The sequence below is a fragment of the Salmo salar genome, chromosome ssa09, assembly GCF_905237065.1.
Source record: "Salmo salar chromosome ssa09, Ssal_v3.1, whole genome shotgun sequence".
In the NCBI taxonomy this organism is placed as follows: Eukaryota; Metazoa; Chordata; class Actinopteri; order Salmoniformes; family Salmonidae; genus Salmo; species Salmo salar.
The window spans coordinates 96,955,523-96,981,013 of record NC_059450.1 but is presented as its reverse complement, the minus strand read 5'-3'; the positions used below and the strand labels follow the sequence as shown (position 1 = coordinate 96,981,013).

The window sequence follows — 25,491 nt, the reverse complement described above, 5'->3', positions numbered from 1 at the left end:
CATGAATGAGCTGACAGAGCTCTACGCCTTTGAACCTGACCTTCTGGATGATCCCACTGGCAAGAAGAGCAAGAGGACCACTCCTATGCTGCCAAAGGTACCGAGGCTGGGAGGGAGGTGGGGGTATAATCTCTATTGGACAGGCGTAGGTAACATAGATGTATGTAACTTTTGTCCCAGGACTATGGGATATGACTAATAACGATGGGATGTGACTAATAACGAGGAACAATTGTCACTGGTTATTTGGACAAATCATGATTTTGTGTGTGCACGCTCTCAGACATCTGTTAAGTGGAGGGAACATGCTTCCCAGCTGGCCCCCTGCTCACTGAGCCCCTGCAGAGGAACAGGTCCAACCCTCATTACTGTGTTTAAACCCTCTCATTATAGACACACCGCAATATCCTTCACTGGAACAACGATGGACCAAATAACCTTTAAATGCCAAGATACTCTCTGTCAACCTGCTCCATCTGTGCATATGTACGCTGGAATACATTAGTGTGTGTGTGTGTGTGTGTGAGAGGGGGGTGGATTTTGTGTGTGTAACAGGTTAGTGTGCAGCCAGCTGCCTTTGAACTTTAGAGCTGTCATAAACCCTGTTGTTTATCCCTCCCTGGGTCTGTCCGGCCTGCGTCCACTCTCTCTCTCTCTCTCTCTCTCTCTCTCTCTCTCTCTCTCTCTCTCATGAGCTACCTCTCTCTCTCATGAGCTACCTTTCTCTCTCTCTCTCTCTCTCTCTCTCTCATGAGCTACCTCTTCTCTCTCTCATGAGCTACCTCTCTCTCATGAGCTACCTCTCTCTCTCTCTCTCATGAGCTACCTCTCTCTCTCTCTCTCTCTCTCTCTCTCTCTCTCCTATGAGCTACCTCTCTCTCCTCTCTCTCATGAGCTACCTCTCTCTCTCATGAGCTACCTCTCTCTCCTCTCTCTCTCATGAGCTACCTCTCTTCTCTCTCTGAGTTTCCTCTCTCTCTCTCTCATGAGCTACCTCTCTCCTCTCTCTCATGAGCTACCTCTCTCCTCTCTCTCATGAGCTACCTCTCTCATGAGCTACCTCTCTCTCCTCTCATGAGCTACCTCTCTCTCCTCTCTCATGAGCTACCTCTCTCTTCTCTCTCTCATGAGCTACCTCTCTCTTCTCTCTCTCATGAGCTACCTCTCTCTCTTCTCTCTCTCATGAGCTACCTCTCTCTCTTCTCTCTCTCATGAGCTACCTCTCTCTCTTCTCTCTCTCATGAGCTACCTCTCTCTCTCTTCTCTCTCTCATGAGCTACCTCTCTCTCTCTTCTCTCTCTCATGAGCTACCTCTCTCTCTCTTCTCTCTCTCATGAGCTACCTCTCTCTTCTCTCTCGCTCATGAGCTACCTCTCTCTCTCTCGCTCATGAGCTACCTCTCTCTCTCATGAGCTACCTCTCTCTCTCATGAGCTACCTCTCTCTCATGAGCTACCTCATTAGCTACCTCTTTCTCTCTCTCTCTCTCTCTCATGAGCTATCTCTTTCTCTCTCTATCTCTCATGAGCTATCTCTTTCTCTCTCTCTCTCTCTCTCTCTCATGAGCTATCTCTTTCTCTCTCATGAGCTACCTCTCTCTCTCCTCTCTCTCTCTCTCTCTCTGAGCTACCTCTCTCTCTCTCTCTCTCATGAGCTACCTCTCTCTCATGAGCTACCTCTCTCTCATGAGCTACCTCTCTCTCATGAGCTACCTCTCTCTCTCTCTCATGAGCTACCTCTCTCTCTCTCTCTCATGAGCTACCTCTCTCTCTCTCTCATGAGCTACCCCTCTCTTCTCTCTCTCATGAGCTACCCCTCTCTCCTCTCTCTCATGAGCTACCTCTCTCTGCTCTCTCTCATGAGCTACCTCTCTCTCCTCTCTCTCATGAGCTACCTCTCTCTCTCTTCTCTCTCTCATGAGCTACCTCTCTCTCTTCTCTTCTCTCTCTCATGAGCTACCTCTGTCTCATGAGCTATCTCTTTCTCTCTTCTCTCTCTCACTCTCTCTCTCATGAGCTCTCACTCTCTCTCTCATGAGCTACCTCTCTCTCTCTCATGAGCTACCTCTCTCTCTCTCATGAGCTACCTCTCTCTCTCTCATGAGCTACCTCTCTCTCTCATGAGCTATCTCTTTCTCTCTCTCTCTCATGAGCTATCTCTTTCTCTCTCTCTCATGAGCTACCTCTCTCTCATGAGCTACCTCTCTCTCTCTCTCTCTCTCATTAGCTACCTCTCCCTCTCTTCTCTCTCTCATGAGCTACCTCTTTCTCTCTCTCTCTCTCTCTCTCTGAGCTACCTCTTTCTCTCTCTCTCTCATGAGCTATCTCTTTCTCTCTCTATCTCTCATGAGCTATCTCTTTCTCTCTCTCTCTCTCTCTCTCTCATGAGCTATCTCTTTCTCTCTCTCTCTCTCTCTCTCATGAGCTATCTCTTTCTCTCTCATGAGCTACCTCTCTCTCCTCTCTCTCTCTCTCTCTCTCTCTCATGAGCTACCTCTCTCTCTCTCTCTCTCTCTCTCTGAGCTACCTCTCTCTCATGAGCTACCCCTCTCTCATGAGCTACCTCTCTCTCATGAGCTACCTCTCTCTCTCTCTCTCTCATGAGCTACCCCTCTCTTCTCTCTCTCATGAGCTACCCCTCTCTCCTCTCTCTCATGAGCTACCTCTCTCTGCTCTCTCTCATGAGCTACCTCTCTCTCCTCTCTCTCATGAGCTACCTCTCTCTCTCTTCTCTCTCTCATGAGCTACCTCTCTCTCTCTTCTCTTCTCTCTCTCATGAGCTACCTCTGTCTCATGAGCTACCTCTTTCTCTCTCTCATGAGCTATCTCTTTCTCTCTTCTCTCTCTCACTCTCTCTCTCATGAGCTCTCACTCTCTCTCTCATGAGCTACCTCTCTCTCTCTCATGAGCTACCTCTCTCTCTCTCATGAGCTACCTCTCTCTCTCTCATGAGCTACCTCTCTCTCTCTCATGAGCTACCTCTCTCTCTCTCATGAGCTACCTCTCTCTCTCATGAGCTATCTCTTTCTCTCTCTCTCTCTCATGAGCTATCTCTTTCTCTCTCTCTCATGAGCTATCTCTTTCTCTCTCTCTCATGAGCTACCTCTCTCTCTCTCATGCGCTACCTCTCTCTCTCTCTTGCGCTACCTCTCTCTCTCTCTCATGAGCTACCTCTCTCTCTCATGAGCTACCTCTCTCTCTCATGAGCTACCTCTCTCTCATGAGCTACCTCTCTCTCTCTTCTCTCTCTCATGAGCTACCTCTCCCTCTCTTCTCTCTCTCATGAGCTACCTCTTTCTCTCTCTCATGAGCTACCTCTTTCTCTCTCTCTCTCTCATGAGGTATCTCTTTCTCTCTCATGAGATATCTTTCTCTCTCTCTCTCATGAGCTATCTCTTTCTCTCTCTCTCATGAGCTATCTCTTTCTCTCTCATGAGCTATCTCTTTCTCTCTATCTCTCATGAGCTATCTCTTTCTCTCTCTCTCTCTCTCTCTCTCTCTGAGCTATCTCTTTCTCTCTCTCTCTCTCTCTCTCTTTGAGCTATCTCTTTCTCTCTCATGAGCTACCTCTCTCTCTCCTCTCTCTCTCTCTCTCTCATGAGCTACCTCTCTCTCTCTCTCTCTCTCTCTCTCATGAGCTACCTCTCTCTCATGAGCTACCTCTCTCTCATGAGCTACCTCTCTCTCATGAGCTACCTCTCTCTCATGAGCTACCTCTCTCTCATGAGCTACCTCTCTCTCATGAGCTACCTCTCTCTCATGAGCTACCTCTCTCTCATGAGCTACCTCTCTCTCATGAGCTACCTCTCTCTCTCTCTCTCATGAGCTACCTCTCTCTCTCTCATGAGCTACCTCTCTCTCTCATGAGCTACCCCTCTCTCCTCTCTCTCATGAGCTACCTCTCTCTCTCTTCTCTTCTCTCTCTCATGAGCTACCTCTCTCTCATGAGCTACCTCTTTCTCTCTTCTCTCTCTCACTCTCTCTCATGAGCTATCTCTTTCTCTCTCTCTCTCTCTATGAGCTATCTCTTTCTCTCTCTCTCTCTCATGAGCTATCGCTTTCTCTCTCATGAGCTACCTCTCTCTCTCTCTCTCTCTCTCTCTCTCATGAGCTACCTCTTTCTCATGAGCTACCTCTCTCTCATGAGCTACCTCTCTTCTCTCTCTCATGAGCTACCTCTCTCTCATGAGCTACCTCTCTCTCTCTTCTCTCTCTCATGAGCTACCTCTCTCTCTCTTCTCTTCTCTCTCTCATGAGCTACCTCTGTCTCATGAGCTACCTCTTTCTCTCTTCTCTCTCTCACTCTCTCTCTCATGAGCTATCTCTTTCTCTCTCTCTCTCTCATGAGCTATCTCTTTCTCTCTCATGAGCTACCTCTCTCTCTCCTCTCTCTCTCTCTCTCTCTCTCATGAGCTACCTCTCTCTCTCTCTCTCATGAGCTACCTCTCTCTCATGAGCTACCTCTTTCTCATGAGCTACCTCTCTCTCATGAGCTACCTCTCTTCTCTCTCTCATGAGCTACCCCTCTCACCTCTCTCTCATGAGCTACCTCTTTCTCATGAGCTACCTCTCTCTCATGAGCTACCTCTCTCTCATGAGCTACCCCTCTCTCCTCTCTCTCATGAGCTACCTCTCTCTCTCTTCTCTCTCTCATGAGCTACCTCTCTCTCTCTTCTCTTCTCTGTCTCATGAGCTACCTCTCTCTCTCTTCTCTTCTCTGTCTCATGAGCTACCTCTCTCTCTTCTCTCTCTCATGAGCATCCTCTAGCTCTTCTCTCTCTCATGAGCTTCTCTCTCTCATGAGCTACCTCTTTCTCTCTTCTCTCTCTCACTCTCTCTCTCATGAGCTACCTCTCTCTGTCTCATGAGCTACCTCTCTCTCTCATGAGCTATCTCTTTCTCTCTCTCTCTCATGAGCTATCTCTCTCTCTCTCTCATGAGCTATCTCTTTCTCTCTCATGAGCTACCTCTCTCTCTTCTCTCTCATGAGCTACCTCTCTCTCATGAGCTACCTCTCTCTCTCTTCTCTCTCTCATTAGCTACCTCTCCCTCTCTTCTCTCTCTCATGAGCTACCTCTCTCTCTTCTCTCTCTCATGAGCTACCCCTCTCTCTCATGAGCTATCTCTTTCTCTCTTCTCTCTCTCACTCTCTCTCTCATGAGCTATCTCTTTCTCTCTTCTCTCTCTCACTCTCTCTCTCATGAGCTACCTCTCTCTCTCTCATGAGCTACCTCTCTCTCTCTCTCTCATGAGCTACCTCTCTCTCTCTCATGAGCTACCTCTCTCTCTCTCATGAGCTACCTCTCTCTCTCTCATGAGCTATCTCTTTCTCTCTCTCTCTCTCATGAGCTATCTCTTTCTCTCTCATGAGCTACCTCTCTCTCCTCTCTCTCTCATGAGCTATCTCTCTCCTCTCTCTCATGAGCTACCTCTCTCTCCTCTCTCATGAGCTACCTCTCTCTCTTCTCTCTCTCATGAGCTACCTCTCTCTCTTCTCTCTCTCATGAGCTACCTCTCTCTCTTCTCTCTCTCATGAGCTACCTCTCTCTCTCATGAGCTACCTCTCTCTCTCTCTCATGAGCTACCTCTCTCTCTCTCTCTCTCTCTCTCTCTCTCTCTTGAGCTACCTCTCTCTCTCTCTCATGAGCTACCTCTCTCTCTCATGAGCTACCTCTCTCTCTCTCGCTCATGAGCTACCTCTCTCTCTCTCGCTCATGAGCTACCTCTCTCTCTCTCTCATGAGCTACCTCTCTCTCTCATGAGCTACCTCTCTCTCTCATTAGCTACCTCTCTCTCTCATGAGCTACCTCTCTCTCTCTTCTCTCTCTCATGAGCTATCTCTCCCTCTCTTCTCTCTCTCATGAGCTACCTCTCCCTCTCTTCTCTCTCTCATGAGCTACCTCTCTCTCTCAGTAGCTACCTCTTTCTCTCTCATGAGCTACCTCTTTCTCTCTCTCTCTCTCTCTCTCATGAGCTCTCTCTCTCATGAGCTCTCTCTCTCTCTCTCTATGAGCTCTCTCTCTCTCTCTCATGAGCTATCTCTTTCTCTCTCTCTCTCTCTTGAGCTATCTCTTTCTCTCTCATGAGCTACCTCTCTCTCCTCTCTCTCTCTCTCTCTCTCTCTCTCTTGAGCTACCTCTCTCTCTCTCTCTCTCTCTCTGGCTACCTCTCTCTCATGAGCTACCTCTCTCTCATGAGCTACCTCTCTCTCTTCTCTCTCTCATGAGCTACCCCTCTCTCCTCTCTCTCATGAGCTACCTCTCTCTGCTCTCTCTCATGAGCTACCTCTCTCTCATGAGCTACCTCTCTCTCTCTTCTCTCTCTCATGAGCTACCTCTCTCTCTTCTCTCTCTCATGAGCTACCTCTGTCTCTTCTCTCTCTCATGAGCTTCTCTCTCTCATGAGCTACCTCTTTCTCTCTCATGAGCTACCTCTCTCTCTCTCATGAGCTACCTCTCTCTCTCTCATGAGCTACCTCTCTCTCTTCTCTCTCTCATGAGCTACCTCTCTCTCATGAGCTACCTCTCTCTCTCTTCTCTTCTCTGTCTCATGAGCTACCTCTCTCTCTTCTCTCTCTCATGAGCTACCTCTTTCTCTCTCTCTCTCATGAGCTACCTCTTTCTCTCTCTCCCATGAGCTACCTCTTTCTCTCTCTCTCTCATGAGCTACCTCTTTCTCTCTCTCTCTGAGCTACCTCTTTCTCTCTCTCTCTCATGAGCTACCTCTTTCTCTCTCTCTCTCTCATGAGCTATCTCTTTCTCTCTCTCTCTCTCTCTCATGAGCTATCTCTTTCTCTCTCTCTCTCTCATGAGCTATCTCTTTCTCTCTCTCTCTCTCTCTCTCTCTCTCATGAGCTATCTCTTTCTCTCTCTCTCTCTCTCTCTCTCTCATGGTCTATCTCTTTCTCTCTCTCTCTCTCTGAGCTATCTCTTTCTCTCTCATGAGCTACCTCTCTCTCTCTCATGAGCTACCTCTCTCTCTCATGAGCTACCTCTCTCTCTCATGAGCTACCTCTCTCTCTTCTCTCTCTCATGAGCTACCTCTCTCTCTCTCTCTCATGAGCTACCTCTCTCTCTTCTCTCTCTCATGAGCTACCTCTCTCTCTCATGAGCTACCTCTCTCTCTCTATGAGCTACCTCTCTCTCTCATGAGCTACCTCTCTCTCTCTCTCATGAGCTACCTCTCTCTCTCTCATGAGCTACCTCTCTCTCTCCATGGCTACCTCTCTCTCTCCTTCCTCTCTCTCTGGGCTACCTCTCTCTCTGGCTACCTCTCTCTCATGAGCTACCTCTCTCTCTCTTCTCTCTCTCATGAGCTACCTCTCCCTCTCTTCTCTCTCTCATGAGCTACCTCTCTCTCTCATGAGCTACCCCTCTCTCTGCTCTCTCTCATGAGCTACCTCTCTCTGCTCTCTCTCATGAGCTACCTCTCTCTCCTCTCTCTCATGAGCTACCTCTCTCTCTCTCTCATGAGCTACCTCTCTCTCTCTCTCATGAGCTACCTCTCTCTCTCTTCTCTCTCTCATGAGCTACCTCTCTCTCTTCTCTCTCTCATGAGCTACCTCTCTCTCTCTCTCTCATGAGCTACCTCTCTCTCTTCTCTCTCTCATGAGCTTCTCTCTCTCATGGGCTACCTCTTCTTCTCTTCTCTCTCATGAGCTACCTCTCTCTCTTCTCTCTCTCTGGGCTACCTCTCTCTCTCATGGGCTACCTCTCTCTCTCTCTCTCTCATGAGCTATCTCTTTCTCTCTCTCTCTCATGAGCTACCTCTTCTCTCTCTCTCATGAGCTATCTCTTTCTCTCTCTCTCTCTGGGCTATCTCTCTCTCTCTCATGAGCTTTCTCTCTCTCTCATGAGCTATCTCTTTGTCTCTCTCTCTCTCTCTCTCTCATGAGCTATCTCTTTGTCTCTCTCTCTCTCTCTCTCTCTCTCTCATGAGCTATCTCTTTCTCTCTCTCTCTCTCTCTCTCTCTCTCTCATGAGCTATCTCTTTCTCTCTCTCTCTCTCTCATGATCTATCTCTTTCTCTCTCTCTCTCATGAGCTATCTCTTTCTCTCTCATGAGCTACCTCTCTCTCTCTCATGAGCTACCTCTCTCTCTCATGAGCTACCTCTCTCTCTCTCATGAGCTACCTCTCTCTCTCATGAGCTACCTCTCTCTCTTCTCTCTCTCATGAGCTACCTCTCTCTCTCTTCTCTCTCTCATGAGCTACCTCTCTCTCTCTCTCTCATGGGCTACCTCTCTCTCTCTCTCTCATGAGCTACCTCTCTCTCTCTCCCATGAGCTACCTCTCTCTCTCTTGGGCTGCCTCTCTCTCTCTCATGGGCTACCTCTCTCTCTCCTGGCTACCTCTCTCTCTCATGAGCTACCTCTCTCTCTCATGAGCTACCTCTCTCTCATGAGCTACCTCTCTCTCTTCTCTCTCTCATGAGCTACCTCTCCCTCTCCTCTCTCTCTCATGAGCTACCTCTCTCTCTCATGAGCTACCTCTCTCTCTCTCATGAGCTACCTCTTTCTCTCTCTCTCATGAGCTATCTCTTTCTCTCTCTCTCATGAGCTATCTCTTTCTCTCTCTCTCTCTCATGAGCTATCTCTTCTCTCTCTCTCTCTCATGAGCTATCTCTTTCTCTCTCTCTCTCTCATGAGCTATCTCTTTCTCTCTCTCTCTCTCATGAGCTATCTCTTTCTCTCTCTCTCTCATGAGCTATCTCTTTCTCTCTCATGAGCTACCTCTCTCTCTCCTCTCTCTCTCTCTCTCTCTCTCATGAGCTACCTCTCTCTCATGAGCTACCTCTTTCTCATGAGCTACCTCTCTCTCATGAGCTACCTCTCTCTCTTCTCTCTCTCATGAGCTACCCCTCTCTCCTCTCTCTCATGAGCTACCTCTCTCTGCTCTCTCTCATGAGCTACCTCTCTCTGCTCTCTCTCATGAGCTACCTCTCTCTCCTCTCTCTCATGAGCTACCTCTCTCTCTCTCCTCTCTCTCATGAGCTACCTCTCTCTCTCTTCTCTCTCTCATGAGCTACCTCTCCCTCTCTTCTCTCTCTCATGAGCTACCTCTCCTCTCTTCTCTCTCTCATGAGCTACCTCTCTCTCTCAGTAGCTACCTCTTTATCTCTCATGAGCTACCTCTTTCTCTCTCTCTCTCTCTCTCTCATGAGCTATCTCTTTCTCTCTCTCTCATGAGCTATCTCTTTCTCTCTCTCTCTCATGAGCTATCTCTTTCTCTCTCTCTCTCATGAGCTATCTCTTTCTCTCTCATGAGCTACCTCTCTCTCTCTCTCTCTCTCTCTCTCTCTCATGAGCTACCTCTCTCTCTCTCTCTCTCTCTCATGAGCTACCTCTCTCTCATGAGCTACCTCTTTCTCTGAGCTGCCTCTCTCTCATGGGCTGCCTCTCTCTCTTCTCTCTCTCATGAGCTGCCCTCTCTCCTCTCTCTCATGGGTTACCTCTCTCTTCTCTCTCTCATGAGCTACCTCTCTCTCTTCTCTCTCTCATGAGCTACCTCTCTCTCATGAGCTACCTCTCTCTCTCTTCTCTCTCTCATTAGCTACCTCTCCCTCTCTTCTCTCTCTCATGAGCTACCTCTCTCTCTTCTCTCTCTCATGAGCTTCCCTCTCTCTCATGAGCTATCTCTTTCTCTCTTCTCTCTCTCACTCTCTCTCTCATGGGCTATCTCTTCTCTCTTCTCTCTCTCACTCTCTCTCTCATGAGCTACCTCTCTCTCTCTCATGAGCTACCTCTCTCTCTCTCATGAGCTACCTCTCTCTCTCTCATGAGCTACCTCTCTCTCTCATGAGCTATCTCTTTCTCTCTCTCTCTCTCATGAGCTATCTCTTTCTCTCTCATGAGCTACCTCTCTCTCTCTCTCTCTCATGAGCTATCTCTCTCCTCTCTCTCATGAGCTACCTCTCTCTCCTCTCTCATGAGCTACCTCTCTCTCTTCTCTCTCTCATGAGCTACCTCTCTCTCTTCTCTCTCTCATGAGCTACCTCTCTCTCTTCTCTCTCTCATGAGCTACCTCTCTCTCTCATGAGCTACCTCTCTCTCTCTCTCTCATGAGCTACCTCTCTCTCTCTCTCTCTCTCTCCTCCTCTCTCTCTCTCATGAGCTACCTCTCTCTCTCCCATGAGCTACCTCTCTCTCTCATGAGCTGCCTCTCTCTCTCTCGCTCATGGGCTGCCTCTCTCTCTCTCTCATGAGCTACCTCTCTCTCTCTCTCATGGGCTGCCTCTCTCTCTCTAGGGCTACCTCTCTCTCTCTTAGCTTCCTCTCTCTCTCATGGGCTACCTCTCTCTCTCTTCTCTCTCTCATGAGCTATCTCTCCCTCTCTTCTCTCTCTCATGGGCTACCTCTCCCTCTCTTCTCTCTCTCATGAGCTACCTCTCTCTCTCGGCTCCTCTTTCTCTCTCATGAGCTACCTCTTTCTCTCTCTCTCTCTCTCTCATACATGAGCTCTCTCTCTCTCTCATGAGCTCTCTCTCTCTCTCTCTCATGAGCTCTCTCTCTCTCTCTCATGAGCTATCTCTTTCTCTCTCTCTCTCTCATGGGCTATCTCTTTCTCTCTCATGGGCTACCTCTCTCTCCCTCTCTCTCTCTCTCTCATGGGCTACCTCTCTCTCTCTCTCTCTCTCATGAGCTACCTCTCTCTCTGGGCTACCTCTCTCTCATGAGCTACCTCTCTCTCTCTCTCTCTCTGGGCTGCCCCTCTCCTCTCTCTCATGAGCTACCTCTCTCCTCTCTCTCATGAGCTACCTCTCTCTCTTCTCTCTCTCATGAGCTACCTCTCTCTTCTCTCTCTCATGAGCTTCTCTCTCTCATGAGCTACCTCTTTCTCTCTCATGAGCTACCTCTCTCTCTCTCATGAGCTACCTCTCTCTCTCTCATGAGCTACCTCTCTCTCTTCTCTCTCTCATGAGCTACCTCTCTCTCATGAGCTACCTCTCTCTCTCTTCTCTTCTCCGTCTCATGAGCTACCTCTCTCTCTTCTCTCTCTCATGAGCTACCTCTTTCTCTCTCTCTCTCATGAGCTACCTCTTTCTCTCTCTCTCTTGAGCTACCTCTTTCTCTCTCTCTCTCATGAGCTACCTCTTTCTCTCTCTCTCTCATGAGCTACCTCTTCTCTCTCTCTCTCATGAGCTACCTCTTTCTCTCTCTCTCTCATGAGCTACCTCTTTCTCTCTCTCTCTCTCATGAGCTATCTCTTTGTCTCTCTCTCTCTCTCTGGTCTCCTTCTCTCTCTCTCTCATGAGCTATCTCTTTCTCTCTCTCTCTCTCTCTCTCTCATGAGCTATCTCTTTCTCTCTCTCTCTCTCTCTCTCTCTCTCTCATGATCTATCTCTTTCTCTCTCTCTCTCTCATGAGCTATCTCTTTCTCTCTCATGAGCTACCTCTCTCTCTCTCATGAGCTACCTCTCTCTCTCATGAGCTACCTCTCTCTCTCATGAGCTACCTCTGTCTCATGAGCTACCTCTCTCTCTCTCATGAGCTACCTCTCTCTCTTCTCTCTCTCATGAGCTACCTCTCTCTTCTCTCTCTCATGAGCTACCTCTCTCTCTCTCTCTCTCATGAGCTACCTCTCTCTCTCATGAGCTACCTCTCTCTCTCTCATGAGCTACCTCTCTCTCTCTCATGAGCTACCTCTCTCTCTCTCATGAGCTACCTCTCTCTCTCTCATGAGCTACCTCTCTCTCTCTCTCTCTCATGAGCTACCTCTCTCTCTCTCTCTCATGAGCTACCTCTCTCTCTCATGAGCTACCTCTCTCTCTCATGAGCTACCTCTCTCTCGTGAGCTACCTCTCTCTCATGAGCTACCTCTCTCTCTCTTCTCTCTCTCATGAGCTACCTCTCTCTCTCTCTCTCTCTCATGAGCTACCTCTCTCTCTCATGGGCTGCCTCTCTCTCTCTCTCTCTCATGCTTCCTCTCTCTTCTCTCTCTCATGGGCTACCTCTCTCTCTCTCTCTCTCATGGGCTACCTCTCTCTCTCTCTCATGGGCTACCTCTCTCTCTCTCTCATGAGCTACCTCTCTCTCTCTCTCTCATGGGCTACCTCTCTCTCTCCTCTCATGAGCTACCTCTCTCTCTCTCTCTCTCTCATGGGCTGCCTCTCTCTCTTCTCTCTCTCATGAGCTACCTCTCTCTCTTCTCTCTCTCATGAGCTTCTCTCTCTCATGAGCTACCTCTTTCTCTCTCATGAGCTACCTCTCTCTCTCTCATGAGCTACCTCTCTCTTCTCTCTCTCATGAGCTACCTCTCTCTCTCTCTCTCTCTGGCTACCTCTCTCTCATGAGCTACCTCTCTCTCTCTTCTCTTCTCTGCTCATGAGCTACCTCTCTCTCTTCTCTCTCTCATGAGCTACCTCTTTCTCTCTCTCTCTCATGAGCTACCTCTTTCTCTCTCTCTCTCATGAGCTACCTCTTTCTCTCTCTCTCATGGGCTACCTCTTTCTCTCTCTCTCTCATGAGCTATCTCTTTCTCTCTCTCTCTCATGAGCTATCTCTTTCTCTCTCTCTCTCTCATGGGCTATCTCTTCCTCTCTCTCTCTCTCTCATGAGCTATCTCTTTCTCTCTCTCTCTCTCTCTCTCTCATGGGCTATCTCTTTCTCTCTCTCTCTCTCTATGATCTATCTCTTTCTCTCTCTCTCTCTATGGGCTATCTCTTTCTCTCTCATGGCTACCTCTCTCTCTCTCATGGGCTACCTCTCTCTCTCATGGGCTACCTCTCTCTCTCCATGAGCTACCTCTCTCTCTCATGAGCTACCTCTCTCTCTCTCTCTCTCATGAGCTACCTCTCTCTCCTCTCTCTCATGAGCTTCCTCTCTCTTCTCTCTCTCATGAGCTACCTCTCTCTCTCTTCTCTCTCTCATGAGCTACCTCTCTCTCTCATGAGCTACCTCTCTCTCTCATGGGCTACCTCTCTCTCCTATGGGCTACCTCTCTCTCTCTCTCTCTCATGAGCTACCTCTCCCTCTCTCATGAGCTACTCTCTCTCATGGCTTCCTCTCTCTCTCTCATGAGCTACCTCTTTCTCTCTCTCTCATGAGCTATCTCTCTCTCTCTCTCTCTCATGAGCTATCTCTTTCTCTCTCTCTCCATGAGCTATCTCTTTCTCTCTCATGGGCTACCTCTCTCTCCTCTCTCTCTCTCTCTCTCTCTCTCATGGGCTGCCTCTCTCTCATGAGCTACCTCTTCTCTGCTACCTCTCTCTCATGGGCTACCTCTCTCTTCCCTCATGAGCTACCCTCTCTCTCTCTCTCATGGGCTACCTCTCTCCCTCTCTCATGAGCTACCTCTCTCTTCTCTCTCTTGGGCTACCTCTCTCTCCTCTCTCTCATGGGCTACCTCTCTCTCTCTCCTCTCTCTCATGAGCTACCTCTCTCTCTTCTCTCTCTCATGGGCTACCTCTCCCTCTCTTCTCTCTCTCATGAGCTACCTCTCCCTCTCTTCTCTCTCTCATGGGCTCCCTCTCTCTCAGTGGCTACCTCTTTTCTCTCATGGCTACCTCTTTCTCTCTCTCTCTCTCTCTCTCCTGCTCTTTCTCTCTCTCTCATGAGCTATCTCTTTCTCTCTCTCTCTCTGGGCTATCTCTTTCTCTCTCTCTCTCATGGGCTATCTCTTTCTCTCTCTTCTTCCTCTCTCTCTCTCTCTCTCTCATGAGCTACCTCTCTCTCTCTCTCTCTCTCTCATGAGCTACCTCTCTCTCATGAGCTACCTCTTTCTCATGAGCTACCTCTCTCTCATGAGCTACCTCTCTCTCTTCTCTCTCTCATGAGCTACCCCTCTCTCCTCTCTCTCATGAGCTACCTCTCTCTGCTCTCTCTCATGAGCTACCTCTCTCTCCTCTCTCTCATGAGCTACCTCTCTCTCTCTTCTCTCTCTCATGAGCTACCTCTCTCTCTCTTCTCTTCTCTGTCTCATGAGCTACCTCTCTCTCTTCTCTCTCTCATGAGCTACCTCTGTCTCTTCTCTCTCTCATGAGCTTCTCTCTCTCATGAGCTACCTCTCTCTCTCTCATGAGCTACCTCTCTCTTCTCTCTCTAATGAGCTACCTCTCTCTCTTCTCTCTCTCATGAGCTACCTCTCTCTCATGAGCTACCTCTCTCTCATGAGCTACCTCTCTCTCATGAGCTACCTCTCTCTCATGAGCTACCTCTTTCTCTCTCTCATGAGCTATCTCTTTCTCTCTCTATCGCTCATGAGCTATCTCTTTCTCTCTCTCTCTCATGAGCTACCTCTCTCTCATGAGCTACCTCTCTCTCTCTCTCATGAGCTACCCCTCTCTCATGAGCTACCCCTCTCTTCTCTCTCTCATGAGCTACCCCTCTCTCCTCTCTCTCATGAGCTACCTCTCTCTCTCTCCTCTCTCTCATGAGCTACCTCTCTCTCTCTTCTCTCTCTCATGAGCTACCTCTCTCTCTTCTCTCTCATGAGCTACCTCTCTCTCTCTTCTCTCTCTCATGAGCTACCTCTCTCTCTCTTCTCTGTCTCATGAGCTACCTCTCTCTCTTCTCTCTCTCATGAGCTACCTCTTTCTCTCTCTCTCTCATGAGCTACCTCTTTCTCTCTCTCTCTCATGAGCTACCTCTTTCTCTCTCTCATGAGCTTCCTCTCTCTCTCTCTCATGAGCTTTCTCTCTCTCTCTCATGGGCTATCTCTTTCTCTCTCTCTCTCTCTCATGGGCTATCTCTCTCTCTGGCTTTCTCTCTCTCTGGCTGTCTCTCTCTCTCTCTCTCATGGGCTATCTCTTTCTCTCTCTCTCTCTCTCTCTCTCTCTCTCTCTCATGGGCTATCTCTTTCTCTCTCTCTCTCTCATGGGCTATCTCTTTCTCTCTCATGAGCTACCTCTCTCTCTCTCATGAGCTACCTCTCTCTCTCATGAGCTACCTCTCTCTCTCATGAGCTACCTCTCTCTCTCTCATGAGCTACCTCTCTCTCTCTCATGAGCTACCTCTCTCATGAGCTACCTCTCTCTCTCTCTCTCATGAGCTACCTCTCTCTCTCTCTGGGCTTCCTCTCTCTCTCTCATGGGCTACCTCTCTCTCTCTGGCTCCTCTCTCTCATGAGCTACCTCTCTCTCTCTTCTCTCTCTCATGAGCTACCTCTCCCTCTCTTCTCTCTCATGAGCTACCTCTCTCTCTCATGAGCTACCTCTCTCTCTCATGAGCTACCTCTCTCTCTCATGAGCTACCTCTCTCTCTCTCTCTCTCATGAGCTACCTCTTTCTCTCTCTCATGAGCTATCTCTTTCTCTCTCTCTCATGAGCTATCTCTTTCTCTCTCATGAGCTATCTCTTTCTCTCTCTCTCTCTCATGAGCTATCTCTTTCTCTCTCTCTCTCTATGAGCTATCTCTTTCTCTCTCTCTCTCATGAGCTATCTCTTTCTCTCTCATGAGCTACCTCTCTCTCTCTCTCTCTCTCTCTCTCTCTCTCTCTCATGAGCTACCTCTCTCTCTCTCTCTCTCTCTCTCTCTCATGGGCTACCTCTCTCTCTCTCTCTCTCTCATGAGCTACCTCTCTCTCATGAGCTACCTCTTTCTCATGGGCTACCTCTCTCTCTGGGCTGCCTCTCTCTCTTCTCTCTCTCATGGGCTACCCCTCTCTCCTCTCTCTCATGGGCTACCTCTCTCTGCTCTCTCTCATGAGCTACCTCTCTCTCCTCTCTCTCATGAGCTACCTCTCTCTCTCTCTCTCTCTCATGAGCTACCTCTCTCTCTCTCCTCTTCTCTGTCTCATGAGCTACCTCTGTCTCTTCTCTCTCTCATGAGCTTCTCTTTCTCATGAGCTACCTCTTTCTCTCTCATGAGCTACCTCTCTTCTCTCTCTCATGAGCTACCTCTCTCTTCTCTCTCTCATGAGCTACCTCTCTCTCTCTCTCTCATGAGCTACCTCTCTCTCATGAGCTACCTCTCTCTCATGAGCTACCTCTCTCTCTCTCTCTCATGAGCTACCTCTCTCATGAACTACCTCTCTCTCTCTCTCTCATGAGCTACCTCTTTCTCTCTCTCATGAGCTATCTCTTTCTCTCTCTATCGCTCATGAGCTATCTCTTTCTCTCTCTCTCTCATGAGCTATCTCTTTCTCTCTCTCTCTCAAGAGCTATCTCTTTCTCTCTCATGAGCTACCTCTCACTCTCTCTCTCATGAGCTACCTCTCTCTCTCTCTCTCTCTCATGAGCTACCTCTCTCTCATGAGCTACCTCTCTCTCTCTCTCTCTCATGAGCTACCCCTCTCTCATGAGCTACCCCTCTCTTCTCTCTCTCATGAGCTACCCCTCTCTCCTCTCTCATGAGCTACCTCTCTCTCTCTCTCTCTCATGAGCTACCTCTCTCCTCTCTCTCATGAGCTACCTCTCTCTCTTCTCTCTCATGAGCTACCTCTCTCTCTCTTCTCTCTCTCATGAGCTACCTCTCTCTCTCTTCTCTCTCTCATGAGCTACCTCTCTCTCTTCTCTCTCTCATGAGCTACCTCTTTCTCTCTCTCTCTCTCATGAGCTACCTCTTTCTCTCTCTCTCTCATGAGCTACCTCTTTCTCTCTCTCTCATGAGCTACCTCTTTCTCTCTCTCTCTCATGAGCTACCTCTTTCTCTCTCTCTCTCATGAGCTATCTCTTTCTCTCTCTATCTCTCATGAGCTATCTCTCTCTCATGAGCTTTCTCTCTCTCTCTCATGAGCTATCTCTTTCTCTCTCTCTCTCTCTCTCTCTCATGAGCTATCTCTTCTCTCTCTCTCTCTCTCTCTCATGTCTATCTCTTTCTCTCTCTCTCTCTCATGAGCTATCTCTTTCTCTCTCATGAGCTACCTCTCTCTCATGAGCTACCTCTCTCTCATGAGCTACCTCTCTCCTCTCATGAGCTACCTCTCTCTCTCATGAGCTACCTCTCTCTCTTCTCTCTCTCATGAGCTACCTCTCTCTCCTCTCTCTCATGAGCTACCTCTCTCTTCTCTCTCTCATGAGCTACCTCTCTCTCTCTTCTCTCTCTCATGGGCTACCTCTCTCTCTCTGGCTACCTCTCTCTCTCATGAGCTACCTCTCTCTCTCTCTCATGAGCTACCTCTCTCATGGGCTCCTCTCTCTCTCTCTCATGGGCTACCTCTCTCTCTCTCGCTCATGAGCTACCTCTCTCTCGCTCATGAGCTACCTCTCTCTCTCTCATGAGCTACCTCTCTCTCTCTCATGAGCTACCTCTCTCTCTCTGAGCTACCTCTCTCTCATGAGCTACCTCTCTCTCTCTTCTCTCTCTCATGAGCTACCTCTCCCTCTCTTCTCTCTCTCATGAGCTATCTCTCTCTCTTGAGCTACCTCTCTCTCTCATGAGCTACCTCTTTCTCTCTCTCATGAGCTATCTCTTTCTCTCTCTCTCATGAGCTATCTCTTTCTCTCTCTCTCATGAGCTATCTCTTTCTCTCTCTCTCATGGGCTATCTCTTTCTCTCTCTCTCTCATGGGCTATCTCTTTCTCTCTCTCTCTCCATGGGCTATCTCTTTCTCTCTCTCTCTCTCTATGGGCTATCTCTTTCTCTCTCTCTCTCTCTCTGGGCTATCTCTTTCTCTCTCATGAGCTATCTCTTTCTCTCTCATGAGCTACCTCTCTCTCTCCCTCTCTCTCTCTCTTGAGCTACCTCTCTCTCTGCTCCTCTTCTCTTGGGCTACCTCTCTCTCTTCTCTCTCTCATGAGCTGCCCCTCTCTCCTCTCTCTCATGGGCTACCTCTCTCTCCTCCTCTCTCTCTCTCTCTCTCTCTCATGAGCTACCTCTCTCTCTTGGCTTCCTCTTCTCATGAGCTCTCCTCTCTCTCATGAGCTACCTCTCTCTCTCTCTCTCTCATGAGCTACCTTCTCTCTCTCTCTCTCATGAGCTACCTCTCTCTCTCTCTCTGAGCTACCTCTCTCTCTCTCTCATGAGCTACCTCTCTCTCTCTCTCTCATGGGCTACCTCTCTCTCTCTCCTCTCTCTCATGAGCTACCTCTCTCTCTTCTCTCTCTCATGGGCTACCTCTCCTCTCTCCTCTCATGAGCTACCTCTCCTCTTCTCTCTCTCATGAGCTACCTCTCTCTCTCTCCTCTTTCTCTCATGAGCTACCTCTCCTCTCTCTCTCTCTCTCTCATGGGCTATCTCTCTCTCTCTCTCTCATGGGCTATCTCTCTCTCTCTCTCTCATGAGCTATCTCTTTCTCTCTCTCTCTCATGGGCTATCTCTTTCTCTCTCTGGCTCTCTCTCTCTCTCTCTCTCTCTCTCTCTCATGAGCTACCTCTCTCTCTCTCTCTCTCTCTCTCTCTCATGGGCTACCTCTCTCTCATGGCTGCCTCTTTCTCATGAGCTACCTCTCTCTCTCATGAGCTACCTCTCTCTCTTCTCTCTCTCATGAGCTACCTCTCTCTCCTCTCTCTCATGAGCTACCTCTCTCTTCTCTCTCATGAGCTACCTCTCTCTCCTCTCTCTCATGAGCTACCTCTCTCTCTTCTCTCTCTCATGAGCTACCTCTCTCTCTCTTCTCTTCTCTGTCTCATGAGCTACCTCTCTCTCTTCTCTCTCTCATGAGCTACCTCTCTCTCTTCTCTCTCTCATGAGCTTCTCTCTCTCTGGCTACCTCTCTCTCTCTCATGAGCTACCTCTCTCTTCTCTCTCTCATGAGCTACCTCTCTCTCTTCTCTCTCTCATGGGCTACCTCTCTCTCTGCTCCTCTCTCTCTGAGCTACCTCTCTCTCTGGCTACCTCTCTCTCATGGGCTGCCTCTTCTCTCTCTCATGGGCTACCTCTCCTCTCTTCTCTCTCTCATGAGCTACCTCTCTCTCTTCTCTCTCTCATGGGCTACCTCTCTCTCTCCTCTCTTTCTCTCATGAGCTACCTCTTTCTCTCTCTCTCTCTCTCTCTCCATGAGCTATCTCTTTCTCTCTCTCTCATGAGCTATCTCTTTCTCTCTCTCTCTCATGAGCTATCTCTTTCTCTCTCTCTCTCATGGGCTATCTCTTTCTCTCTCATGAGCTGCCCTCTCTCTCTCTCTCTCTCTCTCTCTCATGGGCTACCTCTCTCTCTCTCTCTCTCTCTCCATGAGCTACCTCTCTCTCATGAGCTACCTCTTTCTCATGGCTACCTCTCTCTCATGGGCTACCTCTCTCTCTCTCTCTCTCATGAGCTACCCTCTCTCCTCTCTCTATGAGCTACCTCTCTCTCTCTCTCTCATGAGCTACCTCTCTCTCCTCTCTCTCATGGGCTACCTCTCTCTCTCTCTCTCTCTCATGAGCTACCTCTCTCTCTCTTCTTCTCTGTCTCATGAGCTACCTCTCTCTCTTCTCTCTCTCTTGGGCTACCTCTCTCTTCTCTCTCTCATGGGCTTCCTCTCTCTCTCTCATGGGCTACCTCTCTCTTCTCTCTCCATGAGCTACCTCTCTCTCTTCTCTCTCTCATGAGCTACCTCTCTCTCATGGGCTACCTCTCTCTCATGAGCTTCCTCTCTCTCATGAGCTACCTCTCTCTCATGAGCTACCTCTCTCTCTCTCATGAGCTATCTCTTTCTCTCTCTATCGCTCATGAGCTATCTCTTTCTCTCTCTCTCTCATGAGCTACCTCTCTCTCATGAGCTACCTCTCTCTCTCTCTCATGAGCTACCCCTCTCTCATGAGCTACCCTCTCTTCTCTCTCTCATGAGCTACCCCTCTCCTCTCTCTCATGGGCTTCCTCTCTCTCTTCTCTCTCATGAGCTACCTCTCTCTCTCTCTCTCTCTCATGAGCTACCTCTCTCTCTTCTCTCTCATGAGCTACCTCTCTCTCTCTCTCTCTCTATGAGCTACCTCTCTCTCTCTTCTCTGCTCATGAGCTACCTCTCTCTCTTCTCTCTCTCATGAGCTACCTCTTTCTCTCTCTCTCTATGAGCTACCTCTTTCTCGCTCTCTCATGAGCTACCTCTTTTCTCTCTCTCTCATGAGCTACCTCTTTCTCTCTCTCTCATGAGCTACCTCTTTCTCTCTCTCTCTCATGAGCTATCTCTTTCTCTCTCTCATGAGCTATCTCTCTCTCTTGAGCTATCTCTCTCTCATGAGCTATCTCTCTCTCTCTCTCTCATGAGCTATCTCTTTCTCTCTCTCTCTCTCTCTCTCTCTCTCTATGGGCTGTCTCTCTCTCTCTCTCTCTCTCATGGGCTATCTCTTTTCTCTCTCATGGGCTACCTCTCTCTCTCTCTGGGCTACCTCTCTCTCTCTGGCTACCTCTCTCTCTCTATGAGCTACCTCTCTCTCTCTCATGAGCTACCTCTCTCTCTCTCATGAGCTACCTCTCTCATGAGCTACCTCTCTCTCTCTCTCTCATGAGCTACCTCTCTCTCTCTCTCGCTCATGAGCTACCTCTCTCTCTCTCTGAGCTTCCTCTCTCGCTACCTCTCTCTCATGGGCTACCTCTCTCTCTTCTCTCTCTCATGAGCTACCTCTCTCTCTTCTCTCTCATGAGCTACCTCTCTCTCTCATGAGCTACCTCTCTCTCTCATGAGCTACCTCTCTCTCTCTCTCTCTCATGAGCTACCTCTTTCTCTCTCTCTCATGAGCTACCTCTCTCTCTCTCTCTCATGAGCTACCTCTTTCTCTCTCTCTCTCATGAGCTACCTCTTTCTCTCTCTCTCATGAGCTACCTCTTTCTCTCTCTCTCTCATGAGCTATCTCTCTCTCATGAGCTACCTCTCTCTCTCTCTCTCATGAGCTGCCTCTCTCTCTCCTCTCTCTCTCTCTCTCTCATGAGCTACCTCTTTCTCTCTCTCATGAGCTATCTCTTTCTCTCTCTCTCTCTCATGAGCTATCTCTTTCTCTCTCTCTCTCATGAGCTATCTCTTTCTCTCTCTCTCTCATGAGCTATCTCTTTCTCTCTCATGAGCTACCTCTCACTCTCTCTCTCATGAGCTACCTCTCTCTCTCTCTCTCTCTCATGAGCTACCTCTCTCTCATGAGCTACCTCTCTCTCTCTCTCTCATGAGCTACCCCTCTCTCATGAGCTACCCCTCTCTTCTCTCTCTCATGAGCTACCCCTCTCTCCTCTCTCATGAGCTACCTCTCTCTCTCTCCTCTCTCTCATGAGCTACCTCTCTCTCTCTTCTCTCTCTCATGAGCTACCTCTCTCTCTTCTCTCTCATGAGCTACCTCTCTCTCTCTTCTCTCTCTCATGAGCTACCTCTCTCTCTCTTCTCTCTCTCATGAGCTACCTCTCTCTCTTCTCTCTCTCATGAGCTACCTCTTTCTCTCTCTCTCTCCATGAGCTACCTCTTTCTCTCTCTCTCTCATGAGCTACCTCTTTCTCTCTCTCTCATGAGCTACCTCTTTCTCTCTCTCTCTCATGAGCTACCTCTTTCTCTCTCTCTCTCATGAGCTATCTCTTTCTCTCTCTATCTCTCATGAGCTATCTCTCTCTCATGAGCTTTCTCTCTCTCTCTCATGAGCTATCTCTTTCTCTCTCTCTCTCTCTCTCTCTCTCATGAGCTATCTCTTTCTCTCTCTCTCTCTCTCTCTCATGATCTATCTCTTCCTCTCTCTCTCTCATGAGCTATCTCTTTCTCTCTCATGAGCTACCTCTCTCTCTGGCTCCTCTCTCTCATGGGCTACCTCTCTCTCATGAGCTACCTCTCTCTCATGGCTTCCTCTCTCTCTCATGAGCTACCTCTCTCTCCTCTCTCTCATGGGCTACCTCTCTCTCCTCTTTCTCATGAGCTACCTCTCTCCTCTCTCTCATGGGCTACCTCTCTCTCTCTCTCTCTCTCATGAGCTACCTCTCTCTCTCATGAGCTACCTCTCTCTCTCTCATGAGCTACCTCTCTCTCTCTCTCATGAGCTACCTCTCTCATGAGCTACCTCTCTCTCTCTCTCTCATGAGCTACCTCTCTCTCTCTCTCTGGGCTGCCTCTCTCTCGCTCATGGGCTGCCTCTCTCTCTCTCATGAGCTACCTCTCTCTCTCTCATGAGCTACCTCTCTCTCTCATGAGCTACCTCTCTCTCATGAGCTACCTCTCTCTCTCTTCTCTCTCTCATGAGCTACCTCTCCCTCTCTTCTCTCTCTCATGAGCTATCTCTCTCTCATGAGCTACCTCTCTCTCTCATGAGCTACCTCTTTCTCTCTCTCATGAGCTATCTCTTTCTCTCTCTCTCATGAGCTATCTCTTTCTCTCTCTCTCATGAGCTATCTCTTTCTCTCTCTCTCATGAGCTATCTCTTTCTCTCTCTCTCTCTCATGAGCTATCTCTTTCTCTCTCTCTCTCTCATGAGCTATCTCTTTCTCTCTCTCTCTCTCTCTCATGAGCTATCTCTTTCTCTCTCTCTCTCTCTCATGAGCTATCTCTTTCTCTCTCATGAGCTATCTCTTTCTCTCTCTGGGCTACCTCTCTCTCTCTCTTGAGCTGCCTCTCTCTCGCTCCTCTCTCTCATGAGCTACCTCTCTCTCTCTCTCTCTCATGGGCTACCTCTCTCTCTCTCTCTCATGGGCTACCTCTCTCTCTCTCTCTCCCCTCTCTCTCTCTCATGAGCTACCTCTCTCTCTCATGAGCTACCTCTTTCTCATGGCTACCTCTCTCTCATGGGCTACCTCTCTCTCTTCTCTCTCTCATGAGCTACCTCTCTCTCTCTCTCTCATGAGCTACCTCTCTCTCTCTCTCTCATGAGCTACCTCTCTCTGCCTCTCTCTGGCTACCTCTCTCTCTCTCTCTCATGAGCTACCTCTCTCTCTCTCTCTCATGAGCTACCTCTCTCTCCTCTCTCTCATGGGCTACCTCTCCCTTCTTCTCTCTCTCATGAGCTGCCTCTCTCTCTTCTCTCTCTCATGAGCTACCTCTCTCTCTCAGTAGCTACCTCTTTCTCTCTCATGAGCTACCTCTTTCTCTCTCTCTCTCTCTCTCTCTCATGAGCTATCTCTTTCTCTCTCTCTCATGAGCTATCTCTTTCTCTCTCTCTCTCATGAGCTATCTCTTTCTCTCTCTCTCATGGGCTATCTCTTTCTCTCTCATGGGCTCTTCTCTCCTCTCTCTCTCTCTCTCTCTCTCTCTCTCTCATGAGCTACCTCTCTCTCTCTCTCTCTCTCTCTCATGAGCTACCTCTCTCTCATGAGCTACCTCTTTCTCATGAGCTACCTCTCTCTCATGAGCTACCTCTCTCTCTCTCTCTCTCATGGGCTACCCCTCTCTCCTCTCTCTCATGAGCTACCTCTCTCTCTCTCTCTCTTGAGCTACCTCTCTCTCCTCTCTCTCATGAGCTACCTCTCTCTCTCTCTCTCTCATGAGCTACCTCTCTCTCTCTCTCTCTCATGAGCTACCTCTCTCTCTTCTCTCTCTCATGAGCTACCTCTTCTCTTCTCTCTCTCATGAGCTTCTCTCTCTCTGCCCTCTCTCTCTCATGAGCTACCTCTCTCTTCTCTCTCTAATGGGCTACCTCTCTCTCTCTCTCTCATGAGCTACCTCTCTCTCTGCTCCTCTCTCTCATGGGCTACCTCTCTCTCTCTCTCTCTCATGGGCTACCTCTTCTCTCTCTCATGAGCTACCTCTCTCTCTCTCTCTCTCATGAGCTACCTCTCCCTCTTCTCTCTCTCATGAGCTACCTCTCTCTCTCGCTACCTCTTCTCTCATGAGCTACCTCTCTCTCTCTCTCTCTCTCTCTCTCATGGGCTATCTCTTTCTCTCTCTCTCATGGGCTATCTCTTTCTCTCTCTCTCTCATGGGCTATCTCTTTCTCTCTCTCTCTCGTGGGCTATCTCTTTCTCTCTCATGAGCTAGCTCTCTCTCTCCCTCTCTCTCCTCTCCTCTCTCTCTCATGAGCTACCTCTCTCTCTCCCTCTCTCTCGAGCTACCTCTCTCTCATGAGCTACCTCTCTCCTCTCTCTCATGAGCTACCTCTCTCTCTCTCTCTCATGAGCTACCCCTCTCTCCTCTCTCTCATGGGCTACCTCTCTCTCTCTCTCTCATGAGCTACCTCTCTCTCCTCTCTCTCATGGGCTACCTCTCTCTCTCTTCCTCTCTCATGAGCTACCTCTCTCTCTCTTCTCTTCTCTCTCATGAGCTACCTCTCTCTCCTCTCTCTCATGGGCTACCTCTCTCTTTCTCTCTCTGGGCTCTCTCTCTCATGAGCTACCTCTCTCTCTCTCATGGGCTATCTCTTCTCTCTCTCTCATGAGCTACCTCTCTCTCTCTCTCTCTCTGGCTGCCTCTCTCTCTTGGGCTACCTCTCTCTCTGGGCTGCCTCTCTCTCATGAGCTACCTCTCTCTCTCTCATGAGCTACCTCTCTCTCTCTCATGAGCTACCTCTCTCTCTCTCTCTCCCTCTCTCCATGAGCTTCCTCTCTCTCTCTCTCATGAGCTTCCTCTCTCTGGGCTGCCTCTCTCTCTCTCTCATGAGCTACCTCTCTCTCTCTCTCTCATGAGCTACCTCTCTCTCTCCTCTCATGAGCTACCTCTCTCTCTTCTCTCTCTCATGGGCTACCTCTCTCTCTCTCTCTCATGAGCTACCTCTCTCTCTCCTCTCTCTCATGAGCTACCTCTCTCTCCTCTCTCTCTCATGAGCTACCTCTCTCTCTTCTCTCTCTCATGAGCTACCTCTTTCCTCTCTCTCTCTGAGCTTCTCTCTCTCTCTCATGGGCTTCCTCTCTCTCTCTCTCATGGGCTACCTCTTTCTCTCTCTCTCATGGGCTACCTCTTTCTCTCTCTCTCTCATGGGCTATCTCTCTCTCTCTCTCTCATGAGCTATCTCTCTCTCGCTATCTCTCTCTCATGGGCTATCTCTCTCTCTCTCTATGAGCTATCTCTTTCTCTCTCTCTCTCTCTCTCTCTCTCTCATGATCTATCTCTCTCTCTCTCTCTCTCTCATGAGCTATCTCTTTCTCTCTCTGGCTGCCTCTCTCTCTCTCATGAGCTACCTCTCTCTCTCATGGCTGCCTCTCTCTCTCATGAGCTACCTCTCTCTCTCTCTCATGAGCTACCTCTCTCTCTCTCTGGCTCCCTCTCTCATGAGCTACCTCTCTCTCTCTCTCTCATGGGCTCCTCTCTCTCTCTCTCGTCTTGAGCTACCTCTCTCTCTCTCATGGGCTACCTCTCTCTCTCATGAGCTACCTCTCTCTCTCTCTCTCTCATGAGCTACCTCTCTCTCTCTCTCTCTCATGAGCTACCTCTCTCTCTCTCTGGGCTCCTCTCTCTCATGAGCTACCTCTCTCTCTCTCTCTATGAGCTACCTCTCTCTCTCTCCTGGGCTACCTCTTTCTCTCTCTCTCTCATGAGCTACCTCTCTCTCTCTCTCTCTCATGAGCTACCTCTTTCTCTCTCTCTCATGAGCTACCTCTTTCTCTCTCTCTCTCATGAGCTATCTCTTTCTCTCTCTCTCTCTCATGAGCTATCTCTCTCTCATGAGCTTCTCTCTCTCATGAGCTATCTCTCTCTCTCTCTCTCATGAGCTATCTCTTTCTCTCTCTCTCTCTCTCTCTCTCTCTCTCATGATCTATCTCCTCTCTCTCTCTCATGAGCTATCTCTTTCTCTCTCATGAGCTAC

At 49.1% G+C, this 25,491-nt stretch overlaps 1 protein-coding gene across 1 annotated transcript in view; it reads left to right on the top strand.

Moving 5' to 3' along the window:
• Positions 1-25,491, top strand: part of LOC106591038 (transcriptional regulator ATRX) — a 174,758-nt gene that overhangs the window by 102,371 nt on the left and 46,896 nt on the right. The window contains 1 exon segment of the mRNA XM_045724998.1: positions 1-97. This exon segment is cut by the window's left edge and continues 95 nt beyond it. Coding sequence (XP_045580954.1) covers positions 1-97 — 97 coding nt within the window.